Genomic DNA, 17,456 nt, shown 5'->3' on the forward strand with positions numbered 1-17,456 from the left:
GTACATTTAAGTATGGAGTGTAGAGGTAAGGAGAACCGTCTATGTTTGATCAAATGTCTGCAAAAAAGCATACTGCAGCAACGAGTAAATTTCAAATTTCCTTTCCATTTTAAAAAGTGATTACCTTTTGTTTCGGACAGTTTGTTAAAAATTAATGTGATAAAATGATTAACAAATATCTTGTACCATTGTTCAACTTATTACTGTCTGTTCGAAATAATAATGAATCGTAATTGAAATGAAGAGGCCTATTATATCTTACTATTTATTACACATTCCTACACTAATTGACACAACATCATATTCTACACAAAACAACACCTATAAGTTCACACCATACCCGGCTTCAACACTAGCGCCATTCTGGGTACTTTTTGAACTGTTATTTAATGCTTTTTCGTTTTGATCACCATTTAAGACCCGCCTTACCTCTTTACTTCATTATTATAAGGTATGTTTCTTTTGTTACCTGATGTGTAAACCAGGTAAACCATCTATTGTAAGTAGAGAGGGATAGTCGTATTACCATCTTATTACACTGAAATGCTGAATTCACACACAAAGCGAAAGCGACAAGCGGCAACTGTATGCAATTGTGCGAACTGTTGTTGGTTTATACGTTACATAAGTATCTGATTTACAACAACAAAGAATTATTTAAAAAATTTTGCATTTTAATAAACCAATTCAAATTTACTTCTAAAACAGTGTAGAGTATCATATGGCGTCTTAAATGACATCAAACCGTGACATACAATTATTTGTGTATATGGAAGTTTACAAGTATTTGCAAGTTTATATGCTTTTCATATGGGGTGACGTAGTACTGCAAAGTACATCTGATTGGTGTTTGCTGTCACGTGACCTGATGATAATTTTAAGAATTTATTTTTTTAAATAATAAAATCATGATGAATCATTAGAAACTTTTATTCAACCGATTCTTATTGGAAAAAAGCCTATTAAAATAGTATCAAATTATAAAAAAGTTTTTTTACTGCTGTATAGAGAGAGAGACAAGTATCAGCTATTTCTACATCCTAAAGTCCAGGCAGAGCATACGAATGCAGATTGCGCTTGCGTCTCCGGCAACTGTATAGTGAATACAGATGTATTAAAATAATACGAAGCAAAAACAAAATCATAATTTTTAAACAAAACACCACCGAAATAATATCAAGTACAAGTTTTTTTTGAATCAGAATGTCGTCCATGAAATATATTTTGGTTACGGGTGGTGTTATAAGTGGTGTTGGCAAAGGTGTCATTGCGAGTTCGTTTGGAACAATTTTAAAATCATGCGGAATACATGTAACTTCAATTAAAATTGATCCATACATAAATATCGATGCTGGAACGTTTTCGCCCTACGAACATGGTATGTTAATTTTGTACAGAAATTTTTCTTTTATTAATCGATAATTACTTCAACTGACATGAACAACTTTTTAAAATATATAAACACAACGTGCCATGTGGCAACCATCCAACAAATCAAGGGAAATTTAGGCATTGATTTGCAAATATTTTGTTAATAAATAATAAATTTTGTGTTATATTTTTTATTTGATCAAATTTTAGTTCAGTAATTTATTGTTTTTAAGACGATCTTCAATTTTTTATTAATGCTAACAACTGTCAAAACTAAATGATTGGCGCCACTTTTAGTAAGTACTTCCATATTCAAATTTAAAATGAATGGATGTATTAGAGATTAGTAATTAAATTTATACGCACATACTTCAATCATTGTAAATAGTTTTATCAACAAACTGAACGAAATCTTATATATTTAAACGAGCAATTCTTGTATATATATCAACGATCTTGGAAATGGCTCCAACGATTTTCATGAAAATGACTATGTAGGGGTTTTTTGGGGCGATAAGTCGATCTAGCTAGGTTTCATTTATCAGAAATGTCGTTTTATCCGTCTTTTCATGAAAAATCTTATATATTTAAACGAGCAATTCTTGTATATACGGGGTGTTCCAAACCACCCGTCCAGGCTGATTATTCTGAATAGTTTTCAAAAAAAATTGAAACGAAAAAACACGTATCTAACTTTATCTAACTCTATCTAACCATACCAAAAACACCCTCCACCCTCAACCCCTGTTAGGGGTAGGGGGTGTAACTTGAAAAAATCAAATGGAAACCCCTATTTTTTTCTGCAGATTTGGATTCTTCAGAAGAAAAGACAAACATTTTGTCTAAGAAATTTTTCCCGATTTTCGGTAGATCACGCTACAATCGACAAAAATCGTTCTTTTAGATTTGGCATTAGAATTGCAGTTCAAGTGAAGGCGAGAAAAGTTTTTTGAGTCGAGAATAGTTATTTTCAATTTTGTTTTTGTTTTTTTGAAGAAAAGACTATTCTGTTTTTGTTTTTCATATTTTATTATGATTTAGAAAAATTATTTTTGTAAAAATGTTTTTTTTTTATTTTGGAAAGTCTGAAAAAAAATTAAATCTAAAATGATTCATATCTAATTCTTTCTAAGAGCTTTATTTAGCATCCTCCCAATTGTCTAGTGGTTTACCTCAATTACCGCAATTCGACATTTTCGCTTCTCTTTTATTTTCGTTGAATTTCTAACTTTTGTGTTGCTTTTGTTTTGTTTTTGTTTTGGTTCTGTGTGTTTGTGTTTTTATTTTTATTTTTACTTTTTCGTTTTGATTTTTGTCATTGAACGGCGCAATTCTTATGCCAAATCTAAAAGAACGATTTTTGTCGATTGTAGCGCGATCTACCGAAAATCGGGAAAAATTTCTTAGACAAAATGTTTGTCTTTTCTTCTGAAGAATCCAAATCTGCAGAAAAAAATAGGGGTTTCCATTTGATTTTTTCAAGTTACACCCCCTACCCCTAACAGGGGTTGAGGGTGGAGGGTGTTTTTGATATGGTTAGATAGAGTTTCAAAAAATATTTGATACGTGTTTTTTCGTTTCAATTTTTTTTTTAAACTATTCAGAATAATCAGCCTGGACGGGTGGTTTGGAACACCCAGTATATATATATATATATATATATCAACGATCTTGGAAATGGCTCCAACGATTTTCATGAAAATGACTATGTAGGGGTTTTTTGGGGCGATAAGTCGATCTAGCTAGGTTTCATTTATCAGAAATGTCGTTTTATCCGTCTTTTCATGAAAAATTCATCAGATATCTATTGGTGTATAACGTAGTTAATGAAATACAATGCAAATTATTACATAACAAAAAGGAGGCGTTTGAGTAGTCTAAAGTGAAAAATATGACTCTTGCTGACATCTATTGGCGAATAACCGAGCGAAGCTCGGTCATCCAGATATTATATTAAAAGTAGCAAATTATGAAATCCGTAAATTTGCATTTTAGCGACTTTTCTAAAAAATGGTCCTAGTCGGCCAGGAAAAAACGAAATTAAAGCGTTTATTTTACGTATATTACGAATCCGTTGATGGAGATGGTGAAAAAAAAAACAATTTTTCTTTAATTAACGAAAATATCGTATTTTTCCCCTTTTATATTGTCAAAATTTTCGCAAAATAAATAATATACAGGGTGGACTATTTTAATCTATTATGGTTTATAGTTCGTTTTGACGTTAATCAATTAAAAAATAGCTTAAAAAAGTTGCCGAGTTTGAGAGGGGGGGGGCACCATGTTCTGACATCAAATTGAACGTAGTTCTCCGGGTTGATTTAATAGTTAATTTAGAACTTAAAACGCAACAAATAGAAAAATACAAAAAGTTGATTCTCATAAGAAAACTAACATTTTTTATTTAAAACATTTTTTTCGAAAATCATTATCTTTCGGAGGAAATGTGACTTAAAAATATGATTATTGCATTAAATCGAAAGAAAATATGCCGCTAGCTTTAGAAAATACTTTTAGGCAAAAGTTGTCAAGGACAATAAATTTTCAAGATTATTTGAAGAACAAGAACATTTTTGTCAAATGACAAAAAATTCAGGTCAAAGTCATGGGCATAGGTGAATGTTCTCCATTGCCCGTGCCAACTTTTGGCTAAAGCATTTTTATGTAGCTAGCGTGTTTTCTTTCCATTCAATGCAATAACGACATATTTTCAAGTCGCATTTTTTACGAAAGCTAACGAATTTCGAAAAAATGCTGAAGCTGAAACTTAAATTATTATTTTTGAAACTCTCATGACCTTGAATATTCATTTCAAAGAAGTTTTCAAACTTTTTTTTTTTTTTTCAAAATATTCATTTTACCAATATCATTGCAATTTTGATTAATACTATATTTATGTGTTCAATATTGTTTTCAGGAGAGGTATACGTATTGGATGACGGTGGTGAAGTTGATTTGGATTTGGGAAATTATGAACGTTTTTTGGACATAACCTTACACAAGGATAATAATATTACTACAGGGAAAATATATCAAACCGTTATTAATAAAGAAAGGCAAGGTGACTACTTAGGAAAAACTGTACAAGGTAATTATATAATTATTATATATCTTTAGTAGATACTACGGATCGAACGCATTCACAATCTAATATGCAAAGTTAGGTAATTCATAGCCAAGTAAAATTAAAAACACCCATAATAGCCTAATGGGTGAAAAAAAATTCATTCAAAAAGTTAAAACGGATCGAAAAACATAAAAATGAAAACAAACAATTGATGGAATTAATCAATGAAATACCCTGTATAGGAAGTGTTGAATGTCAGTGCTTGTATTTTTTTTTTTTTTTTTTTTTTATAAATTAGAAGAGCTTAAAAAACCAACCCAATTCTGGCCGCTATTTTCTAGAATTTTTATAGTATTTTCAAGAATTTGTTTTCGTTTTTCTATAATGTTTCACAAGACCACTAGTTCAAGCTACCTACAAAAATTCGACTCCCTATTTTTTATAGTTTCGTAGAAAATGGACAAAAAATTTTTGTCTTTATTTGCGCCCTCACAGGTAAACAGTGATGTTTACAAAAAATATTTCAAACAAAAATTCTTTATTTTTTTACAATAGTACATTCTTTATCTTTTAAATGTCCTGAGTATATTATACAAATATCCATTTTGAGTTATCGTGATTACAGACAGACAGACAACCAGAAATAGACTAATTAGGTGATTTTATGAAGGCCTATACCAAAATTTTGTTCGTATCATCAATATTTCTAAGCCTTATAAACTTAGGACTACAATTAGTAATGTTAAAAATATAATTATGAACTTATTATCTTGTTATTTATGAACTTGTTATCTTGAACCTTGTGATTTTTTCACGGAAAAAGCCAGTACTCAATTTGTTTTTCATTATAATTCTTTTAATTTTTATATTGAAGACATTAACATAACTCATCTTAACTTTTCCACTCAAGATCCAACCATTTTTGTCGGAGATACAGGTATCTGAAATTACATAAATGTTTTTGATAATTCTATTTGACAAAATTCTGTGTCGGTGAGTGTATAAATCATAATTAATTATTTAAATTTTCATGTACAAGTTCTAATTTTGCTGGTTTATCCTCGTATATACGGGATTAAACAGTAACATTTTAAAATTATTTATCAAAAATTATTATATTATTCATAAATTAATTGCACCTTCCGAGACGGGATAGCATTCATCCCCTCTCCCCACCACTCCCACATCGATTCTATATGAATAATTGTTCCTTGAGCTATTTTTTACCTGATTTCCATATTTCATATAAATTAGATTTGTACGAAAAAGTTTAGAACTGTCAATGATTGGGAGATTCATAATTCTAGAGAACTCAAAAAATTTATACGCTTTGCATTAACAAATTTTAATTTTTTTTAGTAATTCCACATATAACAGACCAAATTCAAGAATGGGTTGAACGAGTAGCTAAAAAATCAGTTAGTCCAGGTGGTGAAGAACCACAAGTATGTATTGTTGAACTTGGTGGAACGATTGGTGATATCGAGGGAATGCCTTTTGTTGAAGCATTTCGACAGTTTCAATTTCGCGTGAAAAGGGACAATTTTTGTTGTGCCCATGTATCGTTAGTTCCACAACCTAGATCAACGGGTGAAGCAAAAACTAAACCAACACAATCGTCTGTACGTGAACTAAGAGGCCTTGGTTTATCACCAGATCTGATTATATGCCGATCTGAATCACCCATTGACATAGAAATTAAAAAGAAAATTTCCAATTTCTGTCATGTGGAACCCGAACAAGTAATTTTTATACCTGACTTATCGTCTATATATCGTGTACCGATTTTAATGGAATCACAAGGAATATTAGAATATTTAATTGACCGTTTAAAACTAAATATTGTTAAACCACAACCACGAAAGTTCATGCAAAAGTGGCGTGATCTAGCCGAACGTGTTGACACTTTACGCAAAGAGGTAAATATCTCTTTAGTTGGAAAATATACTAAACTAGAAGATTCATATACGTCTGTCACGAAAGCTTTGCAACATGCTGCAATCGCGGTTGGATATAAGCTGAATTTAAAATATATTGAGGCAGCTAATTTGGAAAAGGCTACCAAATTAGAAGATCCTATTGCATATCACGAAGCTTGGCAACAACTTTGTAAGAGTCAGTAAGTATCGTTTTATCAATTTACCGAGGGTAAATTCACTTTATACGTTCAGTTTCATATACATAAAATGTTAATTAATGGAATCAATAATGTTTTATGTTAACTAGTGTTAATCAATAGGCAACTTTTGAGAATACTTTTCTGAACATCAGAAAAAATATATCAAAAGTTATAATCCAATTAATCTATGGAGGCCCAATGTTAAATTTGATAAAATAGTCAGGTAAAAAATCTCAAAGGTCAAAAACTCTTTAGAATTGTCCAAAATATAATATCAAATGATTTTAAAATCAATTTTTTGACCATAACCACAAGATAACCTTTCCTTTCGTCAATAACTAGTTTTCGTTGAAAATCCCAAATATTATTCTTTCAAATTCTTATATCTTGAAAACGCTAAGGTTAATTAAAACATGTCAGGAGTCAAAAAATGCTTAGAGTCGGTCAAAATATAAAATCCAATAATATTTTAGATTTTAAATAAAGAGAATGTAGGGTCCCGAAATAGGAAATTTCTGCCCTATCGTAAGGGCGTAAATCGAAAATGCACAAATTCGCATGAACATGATTTTGTTGAGGACACTCAAACAAAAATTTTCCACTATCTCCCATAAAAATCTATTGACGCGGAGTTTTTTCCTTGTCAAATGTTTCGTTTCCTACAGTATTAATATCATATCAAGATTATATAAATTGAATAAATAATTTGTTTTTAAAGGTACAAGAACTTATAGTTTCACTGCAATGCCCTCCTTTCCTTACATCTTTTTAAGCAACAATATTTTATGTAAACGGAACAAAAATATTATACAGGGTATTCCAGGAGTTACGGACGCCTTTGTTGCATCAGGTAGAAAATAAAATTGTAAGAAGAAAAGTCCTTTTGCATTTTTTGATCCGATGCACGGATAATTAGGTATTAATTATAATAGGCAGCCAATCAGAAGCGCGCTACAGCGACAACACAAGTGGGGGTGGGGAATAGTAAAAAACTGCGATAATGAGACCGCGAGAACTTCAACGCTACGCTGGCGTATACGTATTCAAGTGTGTTAATGTTTAGGAAGGAGTGGGTGTAAGTGCATCCGATCAAAAAAATGGAAGAAGACTTTTCGTCTTAGAATTTTATTTTCTATCTGATGCAACAAGGAGATCCGTTATTTCTGGGACACTCTTTATATAATGTCAATCAACTTTAATTTAAAAGGAATTTAAAATTTTAATCGCTATTATCTTTTTATTTTTATAGTGGTGTAATTGTACCAGGAGGTTTTGGAAAACGTGGTATAGAAGGTAAAATAGAAGCTTCAACCTGGTGTCGCGAAACAAAGAAACCATTCTTAGGAATATGTCTGGGTTTACAAACCGCTGTTATTGAATATGCACGAAATGTATTGAAAAAAGAAGGAGCACATTCTAAAGAAATCGATCCAATGACACCACATCCAGTCATAATTGATATGCCAGAACATCATAAAGGTGGTATGGGCGGTACAATGCGTGTGGGTAAACGGCGAACAGTATTCAAGTCAAATAAAAACTCTATTCTAAGTAAGTCAACCGAAATTGCATCTATATAAGTTTTACGGCCATTTTCCTCTCTTATTGCTAAGCGAAAACGGAATCTATCTCAATTTAAAGATCGATTCAGAATTTAAAATACAATCTCTAAAAATTTTTAATTAAAAAGTTTAAACGCCACCCTTTAAAATTTATTTGATTTTTTTTTTTTTGGTCGGTAAAAAAATGACGAATACTATTTTTAATATAAAGCGCGTACTTAAATGAACAAAAAAACGATCACGATCTTAAAATTGGATTTTTCGGTCAATTTTGAATTTAGAAAATCGAATAAAAAACGAAAATGTGCACAATTATTTCAGTTACATTTTAGAATTTTTATTGAAAAAAAAAAAAAACTTTATTTGATGCATAGATCTTTTGAAATTTATAAAAAACTTTTTAAAACCTTTCAAATAATCCAAATTTTTTAAAAACCACCCATCCGTCCTAAGTAGTCGATTTTTTGATACGAAGCTGTTACAATCTAATAAACATCAGTTTATACTGTGCTAAATTTCAAAGCTGTAACACTTTTTTTCTTATAGATATTTAATTTTATTGTACTATGTCCCGGATGTATCCGGAAAAAGAAAAATCTTTAGCCAAAAGTTATCAAGAACAGTAGAGGACATTCGCCTGTGTCTTTGACTTTGACCTGAAAATCTAGTTTCAAGGTCATTTGACCTTGATCTTTAAATAATCTTGAAAATTTGTCTCGGGTTAAAAAATTATTAACATAGGCGAATGCACTTTATCGTCCTTGGTGACTTACAAAAAATTTTTTAAGCTTGCGTATTTTCGTTCGATTAAATGCAATAAGGACATATTTTTAAGTCGCGAAAAAATTGTTTCAAATAAAAAATGTTAGTTTTCATATGAGAATCCACTTTCTTATTTAAAGAGTATTATTCTATCTGCTACCTTTTAGGATGTAAATCGATTATTAATGCAATCCGGAGAACTAGTTCCAATCTGATGTCAGAACATGATGTTCCCCATCAAACTCTGCAACTTTGGTTAAAGTTATTTTTTTATTACAAAATAAGCTATTAGCCACAATAGATTAAAATAGTCCACCTTGTATACTAATATTTTTTGCGTTGGTAATTATAAAATGGATTAGAAAAATACTTTTTTCTGGCACCATATCAATGGCGTATGCTCCAAGCGAATGCTTAAAAAAAAGTTATTTCAATTTGTAGTGCTTACAATATCTTTTTTTTTTTTATTTTAGAAAAATTATATAATAACGTGGACTATATCGAAGAAAGGCATCGTCATAGGTACGAAGTAAATCCTGAATATATACAAGAATTTGAAGCAGCTGGATTACATTTTGTTGGTTAGTATATATGGTGATTCGTAATGATCGCTTTTATGCAATAACTTTGATTGAGTTATCAAGATGATAAAAAAATTTTTTTCTTTTAAATTTTACGTCAAAAAGTCTTCATAAAAATGCTTATTGTCAAGCAAATACGCGTCGAATGCCGAAATCTGCATCTTTCTAGCACGTCTACAAGTGCCTTAGAATTTTTATCAGAAAGCGAGTGAGTGAGTGAGTCAGTCAGCCACGACAAAAACTCAATTCATTGAGGTCAATTGGATTTCAGTTAAAAGCTAGTATACAGAGTTTTTAGACGTGGCTTAGAGACGTACTAGTATACAGACTTGACTATATAAATACTTGACCATATTTTGAATCCTTACATGTGTAAACTCATCCACGAGACCTACTTATTTATACCAATAACCAATCGAAAAAGCATTTGTTAGGAAAATTATAGTTATTCGATTTTTGCCGTAAGTTTCAAGTTATTATACGTCAAATATTAAAAACTATCTTTCTAGCATACTTAGAAGTAAATTAAACGTAATTGGTCACGTTACAAGACTAATACAGTCAATTTTTGGAATTTTAGTTTAAAATTTTTATTCTCAATTTTATTTTATAATTAACGAAGTCTCAATTTTTCTATTTAGCTCTAAGTTAGTGTATTATCTGAATAAATATAAAATTATACTAAAATAAATTTTTATTTTGTAACTTTTAGGTCAAGATGTTGATAAAGAACGTATGGAAATTATTGAACTGGCGGATCATCCTTATTATGTTGGTACACAATACCATCCAGAATACTTATCACGTCCGTTATCTCCATCACCGCCATTCTTAGGTTTAATTTTAGCATCAGTTGGGAAATTAGCTAGTTATTTGAATCGTGGATGTCGTTTATCACCACGTGAATTATCCGATTACGAAACAGGTACGTGTTTGGTCATTTCCTTCAAAAATTTTATATATATTCAATCATAAATTTTTATTAAGTTTTTCATTGGACAATCGATTAGACTTATCAAAGTACTCTCTTACTATTCAGTTTCATAAGGACACCAAAAGAAAACTTCAAGTTTTCGCAATGAATTGAATATAAAATATAATTATTCTATTATGTATTCAATGATTTTAGTTAGTCTACTTTAAGATAATATTTTAAATTGAAATAATTTTCACTAGGTCGGTTTATTTCAGATGATGACGATATTTTAATCAATCAATTATCAGTATCGACACATGGAATATCTTTATCTGATAATGGTGGTTTAAGCAGCGGCAGTAATGCGAGTATGTGAAATCACATACAAAGATAAAGAAGATCTATTATTGTAAATAAATTTAATAATTATCTATATTTTATTTTTGTTAAACAAAAGGAAATACAATTTAATAATAATTATATATTATTTTAACTTAATGCTGAGTATAAAAATAATTCACTTACAGGAAACAATAAAAACAAAATTCAAATGTCAATTCTTTGACAATTCACTGGTTGGTTTATAAAATTTTATACCAGAAATATGATTATACTTTTCGTAAGATATTTAACGTGAAAATACCACGCTGTCTTTTTTAATAATTTTCAATTTGTTTAATAGCTTAACAATAAATTTGTTATGAGGAAACAAAAAAAAGGTCGGGAAATTTTAACTATACTTTGAAAGCAAGTAGTATTACTTGCAAGTTCCGTAAAATTTTTTTTTGCTTTGTGGAAAAACACTGCCTCAAAATGTAACACAAATTAATATTTAGCGGAAAAAACAAATTTTCCCCTTTTTATGGTGTAATACTTCGAAAATCTGACGCGATGGATAAATTTTGAAATTGAATTTGGATTCATCCACTCAAAATCCATTAGAAATGTTATTTTGCATAACTGTTAACGAAAGATAAAGTTAAATGTTGTGAACCAGTGTTATTACTAATAATTGTAAATTATAAATTAAATTTTACCATTGTAACATGCCCTAGAAATAGGGTGCTGCTCAGTGAAAACATGACATATTTTACGTAAACATGACATAATGGTGACTCAATTTATGATGTTAATATGATGTCATATTGATTTACCTCACTATTATATCATGCTGACATTATTCGATTTTGATATGATTTGATTTTGATTTTGATATGATGTCATTATTATGATTTTAATGTTACGTAAAACTGATGTAATATTTTAATCACATTGTGACGTCATATCAAAGTCCTAAGTTTACGTATTATTTACGTAATATGTGAATCGTATTCTTGCCTCAGAAACATGTCATACTGTTACGTAAAAATGATGTCACATTTTAATCACATTGTGACGTCATATAAAAGTAATAAATTTACGTATTATTTACGTAATAACTTTATTATTGTCTAACAGGAATTGAATAGATCAATTCATTACATATCGCCGACATTTTCATCTCGTGACATCGAGCAACGTAAAAATTAGATAAACCTTACGTAAAGAAAAGTTATATCTAAGGAAGGTATTTGACATCACCATGACATCATTTGAATTACAAACTCGTGACATATATAATTAAGTCATATATATGTCAATTTTACGACATGTTTACGTCATATATGTTATGTAAAAATCTTACGTCAGGAAGTGGGAAATAACGAGTTAAAACTGACTCATCTGCGACTTATATCTTATGAAATTATGACATCATTTTCAGGTCATTTTAATTACAATATCGTGACATATAATAACGTAAGAATTATGTAAACCTTTCGTAAGGATAATTCATATTTAAGTGAGATATTTGACATAAACGTGACGTCACTATCATTGTTAGATCATTTTAATGTCAATTAGGTCATATAGATGTCAATTTTACGTCATGTTTACGTCATTTATATTTCGATTTTTAATTATTAATTATCTCTTAAAAAAATTAAATGAGCAAACTCATTGTATAAAAAATAAAATATATAATGTTTTATACTCAGCTTTAATATAAAATACGGGTTGTCCCCGTAACTATCACGTTAGGACCATATACTGATATAGTATGTACATCTGATTCTGATCAGAAAAATCTTTAGAAGTTTTTCGATTCCATGTATGATTATTGAGTTAGGGCTGCGATTATTATCGCTTTTAGTATTAAGAAAAGAAATTGTCGAAAATAAAACTTAATATAGTTTATTTATATATATATATATTATAGTTCATTTGCTTACTATTTATTCTCCTTAGTTTTTAAAATTTACATTCAGTGGCAGGCCCTTGCGCAGGAATCATTGAATGGGGTTATCAAACTACCCTAGGTTAATTCTGCGAGGTACAGAAAAAAACTTTTCCAAAACTATGTGCGCATCGCCTTCTACATCGCGATGTATATTGAGCCAGGCTAAACGGTTTAGCCGATCTGCAGACATTGTCGATCTAAGGTAAATTTTGTTGTTGCTTAGAGTCTGAATGAAATCTTCGATGAGACGAACTGGGTATCGGTCAGGGATTGTCCGGTCGTTTAGACGACGGTAATCTCAACACGGGCGAAAATCTTCGCCTTTTTTAGGTACCATGTGTAGAGGTGATGCCCAACTACTTGATCTATAATCGTGTCTATAATAATCTTGTATAGGATTGGTGTCAATTAAACATTTATTGCGAACATCCACCAACAACACGAAATGTGACAGGAAATCTAAACCTATTATGAGTTTTTGTACATCCGCAATTACGAAGTTCCAAGTGTGTACGCGCTTAAAACCTAAATCTATTGACAAAGTTTTGAAACCGTAAGTGGTTATTTTTGAACCGTTAGCGGCGAAAAGATTATAATCCGTTTTAGCGCTTTTTTTCTTTAATTAATGTTCGTGGAAAACACAAGTCGGCGCCTGTGTCAACGAGAAATTATATTTTTGAAAGGCGATCGACTATAAAAAATGCGGCGAATGTTTCAGCTGGTAAGCTCCCTCGAGAGTTTTCCTGGTAAGTACATGGCTTGGTCAATTTTTTTGCTGCGTTACCAAAACGGAAATGGTAGAAACATATTCTTGGTTTCGCTTTATCTATTTGTCGGTCGCTACTTTTGAATCTGACTCGTTGTGAATTCCCCTTGTTTCGGTAATAATTGCTTGCATTACCAAATCGAGCTATCGCGACTATTTCTTGCTTAAGTTCTTTTGTGACTTTATTAACTATTTATTCTATTTGATTTTCGTTTGTAATCGTAGAAACTTGAGGGATTAACGTGCCGTCGTGTACTGCGTCTGCCATTTTGGCGATGATGTCCGCGCCAGAATCTCTGCGTAGCTAAAATGGCTCTGATGATTGGTGGTTATCTACTTAGCCATAACGAACGAATTAATGTAATAGGTATTGCTAAATTTCTTAAATGGCGCAAGCATGGTTTACGATCGCCCATGACTTCGTGCTCAAAAAGACCTCGTGTTTTTTCTTCTTATGTGTTTTCTTCTTTTCTTCTTCTCAGTCTGTCTATTAATTCCTTTTTTATATATGAATAGAATTTTTTTTCGTTTTTCGAGTATGTTTCACAAGACCGCTAGTTGAAGTAACCTGCAAATTTTCAACTCTCTTACCTTTTGTAGTTTTGGAGAAAATGAATACCAAAGTTTTTCTTTAGTTGTGCCCACACGCGTAAACAGTGATGTTCACGAAAGAATGATTTAAACAAAAGTTGTTAATTTCTTTATAAGAAATAAATTTTACATTTAAGCTTTTGTTCTATCTTTAACGGTTTATTTGATTGAGTGAGTTAATTTGATTAAGAATTCTTTTGTAATTTGTAAAAAACTGATTAAAATTTTTTTTGATTTAAAAACGATAATTTACTAATGCTTACCTCTTTAGTGGTACATCAAATGAAAAAAACTGTGAAATTAGCTTCTGTCTTCGAATTGTATTCTCTATAATATGATCCCCGAATGTGGTAGATACAGGGCACCTATTTACATTAGTTATAGAATAGTCTATAAATTATATACACCCTGGTGGAATATTTTCTATCAATAACAATTCTGAAAAACTTTTCAGAATTAATCAAAGTAAAATTTAAAACATTTCAGATTTTCGAAAAATTATATACCATATAAAAACTTATCAGGAGGAGGTTTATGGATTTAGTATTTATATTTATATTTTATACATTTTTATATTTTATTTACAGATTTTTTTAATATACACGGCAGCTTGATCATTTGTGGTTTACATACTGATCAAGATATATTGAAAAAGGCGCCTGAAAGAATATATAACTTAAGATTACAAGTAATTAATTTTTCAAAAATCTGTAATATTTTAAATTTTACTCTGATTAATTCTGAAAAAGTCTTACTATTATGTTAGCTTTATTTTAATAAAATGTCTGATTAATTCTGAAAAAGTCATCTAGTAGAATCCAAAAACTTATAAAAATGTAGTCTTCAAACTGCTTATTAATAAGTTTTCCATAGATCTTTTTAGACTTTTTCAGAGTGTTTCAGAATTTTTTAGACTTACTTAGTCATTTTAGACCATTGACAGAAAATATTTCCATCAGGGCATTTAAAATAAAACAATGTTACTATTTTTTTATATTTAAATATTTTATAAAATGAAACAACAAAAGAATTAAAAAGCATTTTTATGATTTTATTTTATGTTGAAAGATTATCTTTTAATTTTTGTACAAACTGTTTACTGTTTACTATAAAATTATATTGATGAGTAGGTAAGTCCTGCGATTCAGCAGTTCAACTAGTTGATTATTATTAATAATGTTTTGGTATTATTTGTGTATCAAATATGTATTAGTATAGAATTATTTATTAAAAAATAATGACTTTTTATTAAAAATTCATTGTAATTATTTATTTTAAAAAAATGTTTCAGATTTCTTGAAAAAAAATCATCGAATTTGAAAGCTTAAAAGAATGTTTTCACAGGGATAGAGCTATTTGAAATTCAGGTAAAATTTTGTGTAAAAATTTTGCTCCTTTAATACTTTGTAGCAGCGTAGAAACTAAAGAAACTAATTAATGCAATAGAATCAGGACAAAACATTTTTAACACCTATTCATAAGAGGAAGGGGTACCTAATGAAAGAATATATTTTTAGAAAAAAAACTACAATTATTCATTTTAAAGCGCCAAACTTTGCTAAACTGTATTTTTAGGTCTAAATGTTACATTTTCACTTAGTAGTTGAAATGTTGAGTTACGTAACATTAGAAAACTAAAATAAAATAAAAAAGAACGTGCTTCTTGCAACAATTTTTTTTTTCTAAAAATATTCTTTCATTGGGGCACACAGTCTCTTTTTATAATATATAAAGAAAACATCAAATCGTATGACTTTGTTTTTTTTCGTTATTCTGGGGCGGAAATGAGGTTTTATCGATACCCCTCCTTTTGGTATTTTACCTTTCAGAGTACATTGTTTTCAAAAATGCAAAAAAAATTATCTCTGCCGTACGCCGTGCTCGTTTTTCTTTACAAAATACAACAATTTGGATCGTAATTTTTTTTCAGCTTCATATAAGTTTGACGTATTGCCTAAATTTATGAAAACTCCATCCGATAAACTTAAGAAGTGAGGTAAGTGTTTTTTTGGTTTCTTGGTATCATTCCAAAGGACTTCTCTAATTTTCTATCCCTTAAGCCCTTATGTTTCGGAGAAAATTCATCGAAAAATATTGTAAGTATTTCAATTTGATTTTTTCCGACTAATTTTTTTTCTTTCATGCCATTTTAAAAAAATTTTTTTATTTGAAAAAAATGAGAAATAAGTTTATTTCTGAATATGTTTGTTGGAATGGAAATGTTACAGGAAACAACTTCACTGTTTACCCGCGAGGGCGCAAATTAAGTTTGAAACATTATATAGTATGTATTTATATACACGTATTGTATATATTTTAAATTTATACGTTACATATATTATGTATGTGTTTGCTTTTTTATAGTATATCATATACTATATCCAATGGGAATAGTGAGAATAAAGATGCTCTTATTACTTTGTACGTAAGATTGGCTATCTTTCGTTACTTATATAACGCAAAAAAACAAACGATAGAGTAATCAACACTGTCTATACATGATATTTCAACAATTAACTCATTCAATGGTTTGTTTTCATTTGTTGTTAATGAATTTACACCTTTGAGGGGGCATGTTGAATAATTGTAAGCAAAGTTCAAAAATTAAATTATTTACTTATTTGAAATAATCTCTTGTATCGCAGATGTATTTAGAGGGAAAATATTATAGTAATTGCATTATCACTCATTCAACCATTTTTAGTAATTTTGAAAATATATTTTTAAAGACAGAAAGTAAAATTAATAATTGTTTTAATTCAAATTTCCACATGCTACCCAAATCAAAATTTTGGGTAAGTAGATTCCCGGCGGCGGCTACGAGTAAAAACTGCAGATGATATTTTTTAAATGTCAGGTGCATAGCAATGAAAATTTATTCAAAATTGGCAATGACCTAATGCCGATTGATAGCGAAACAAACATTATCGATGATCGAAAACAGATCAATTTAATTTTAAGAGACGCATGCTAAGTAAAAAAGATGTAGGTACATGTATTTTAAGTAACAAGGGTGTTTTTAAATACTTTTTTCATGTATTCACTTTTTAGGGTACCAGCATTCGATGAAATAGCGGGAATCAATGGAAAAGGTCAATTTGGTACATATACAAAGTATAATTACTCAAAATTTTCGAAAGTATTTCCCAGTAAGAATTTTCAAGAATCCTTCACAAGACCACTAGTTGAAGCCTACCTACAAATTTTCATCTACCTAGCTTTTATAGTTTACTCACGGATAAATAGGGATGCTTCCGAAAAAATGTTTCAAACAAAAGTAGTTTATTTTTTTTAAGGAACATTTTTTACATTTAAACTTTCGTTCTATTCCTAACGGTTTACTAGATAGGTCCTACACACCCAAGGCCCAATTGACCTATATGTAGCTCGGCCCAGAGACAGACAAACGGAAATGAACTAATTAGGTGATATTATGAACTCTA

General features: G+C 29.9%; 1 protein-coding gene across 1 annotated transcript; it reads left to right on the plus strand.

Moving 5' to 3' along the window:
• The first annotated feature begins 1,084 nt into the window (after positions 1 to 1,084).
• On the plus strand, positions 1,085 to 14,773 carry LOC123290853 (CTP synthase 2). Its single transcript, XM_044871199.1, has 8 exons — positions 1,085 to 1,378; positions 4,289 to 4,459; positions 5,798 to 6,557; positions 7,807 to 8,108; positions 9,355 to 9,462; positions 10,175 to 10,387; positions 10,654 to 10,787; positions 14,601 to 14,773. Exons 1-7 carry the CDS (start codon positions 1,204 to 1,206, stop codon positions 10,752 to 10,754), a joined length of 1,830 nt encoding a protein of 609 aa, XP_044727134.1. The 5' UTR covers positions 1,085 to 1,203; the 3' UTR covers positions 10,755 to 10,787; positions 14,601 to 14,773.
• Positions 14,774 to 17,456: the final 2,683 nt, after the last annotated feature.

This window comes from Chrysoperla carnea, chromosome 1, assembly GCF_905475395.1.
Source record: "Chrysoperla carnea chromosome 1, inChrCarn1.1, whole genome shotgun sequence".
Classification (NCBI taxonomy): Eukaryota; Metazoa; Arthropoda; class Insecta; order Neuroptera; family Chrysopidae; genus Chrysoperla; species Chrysoperla carnea.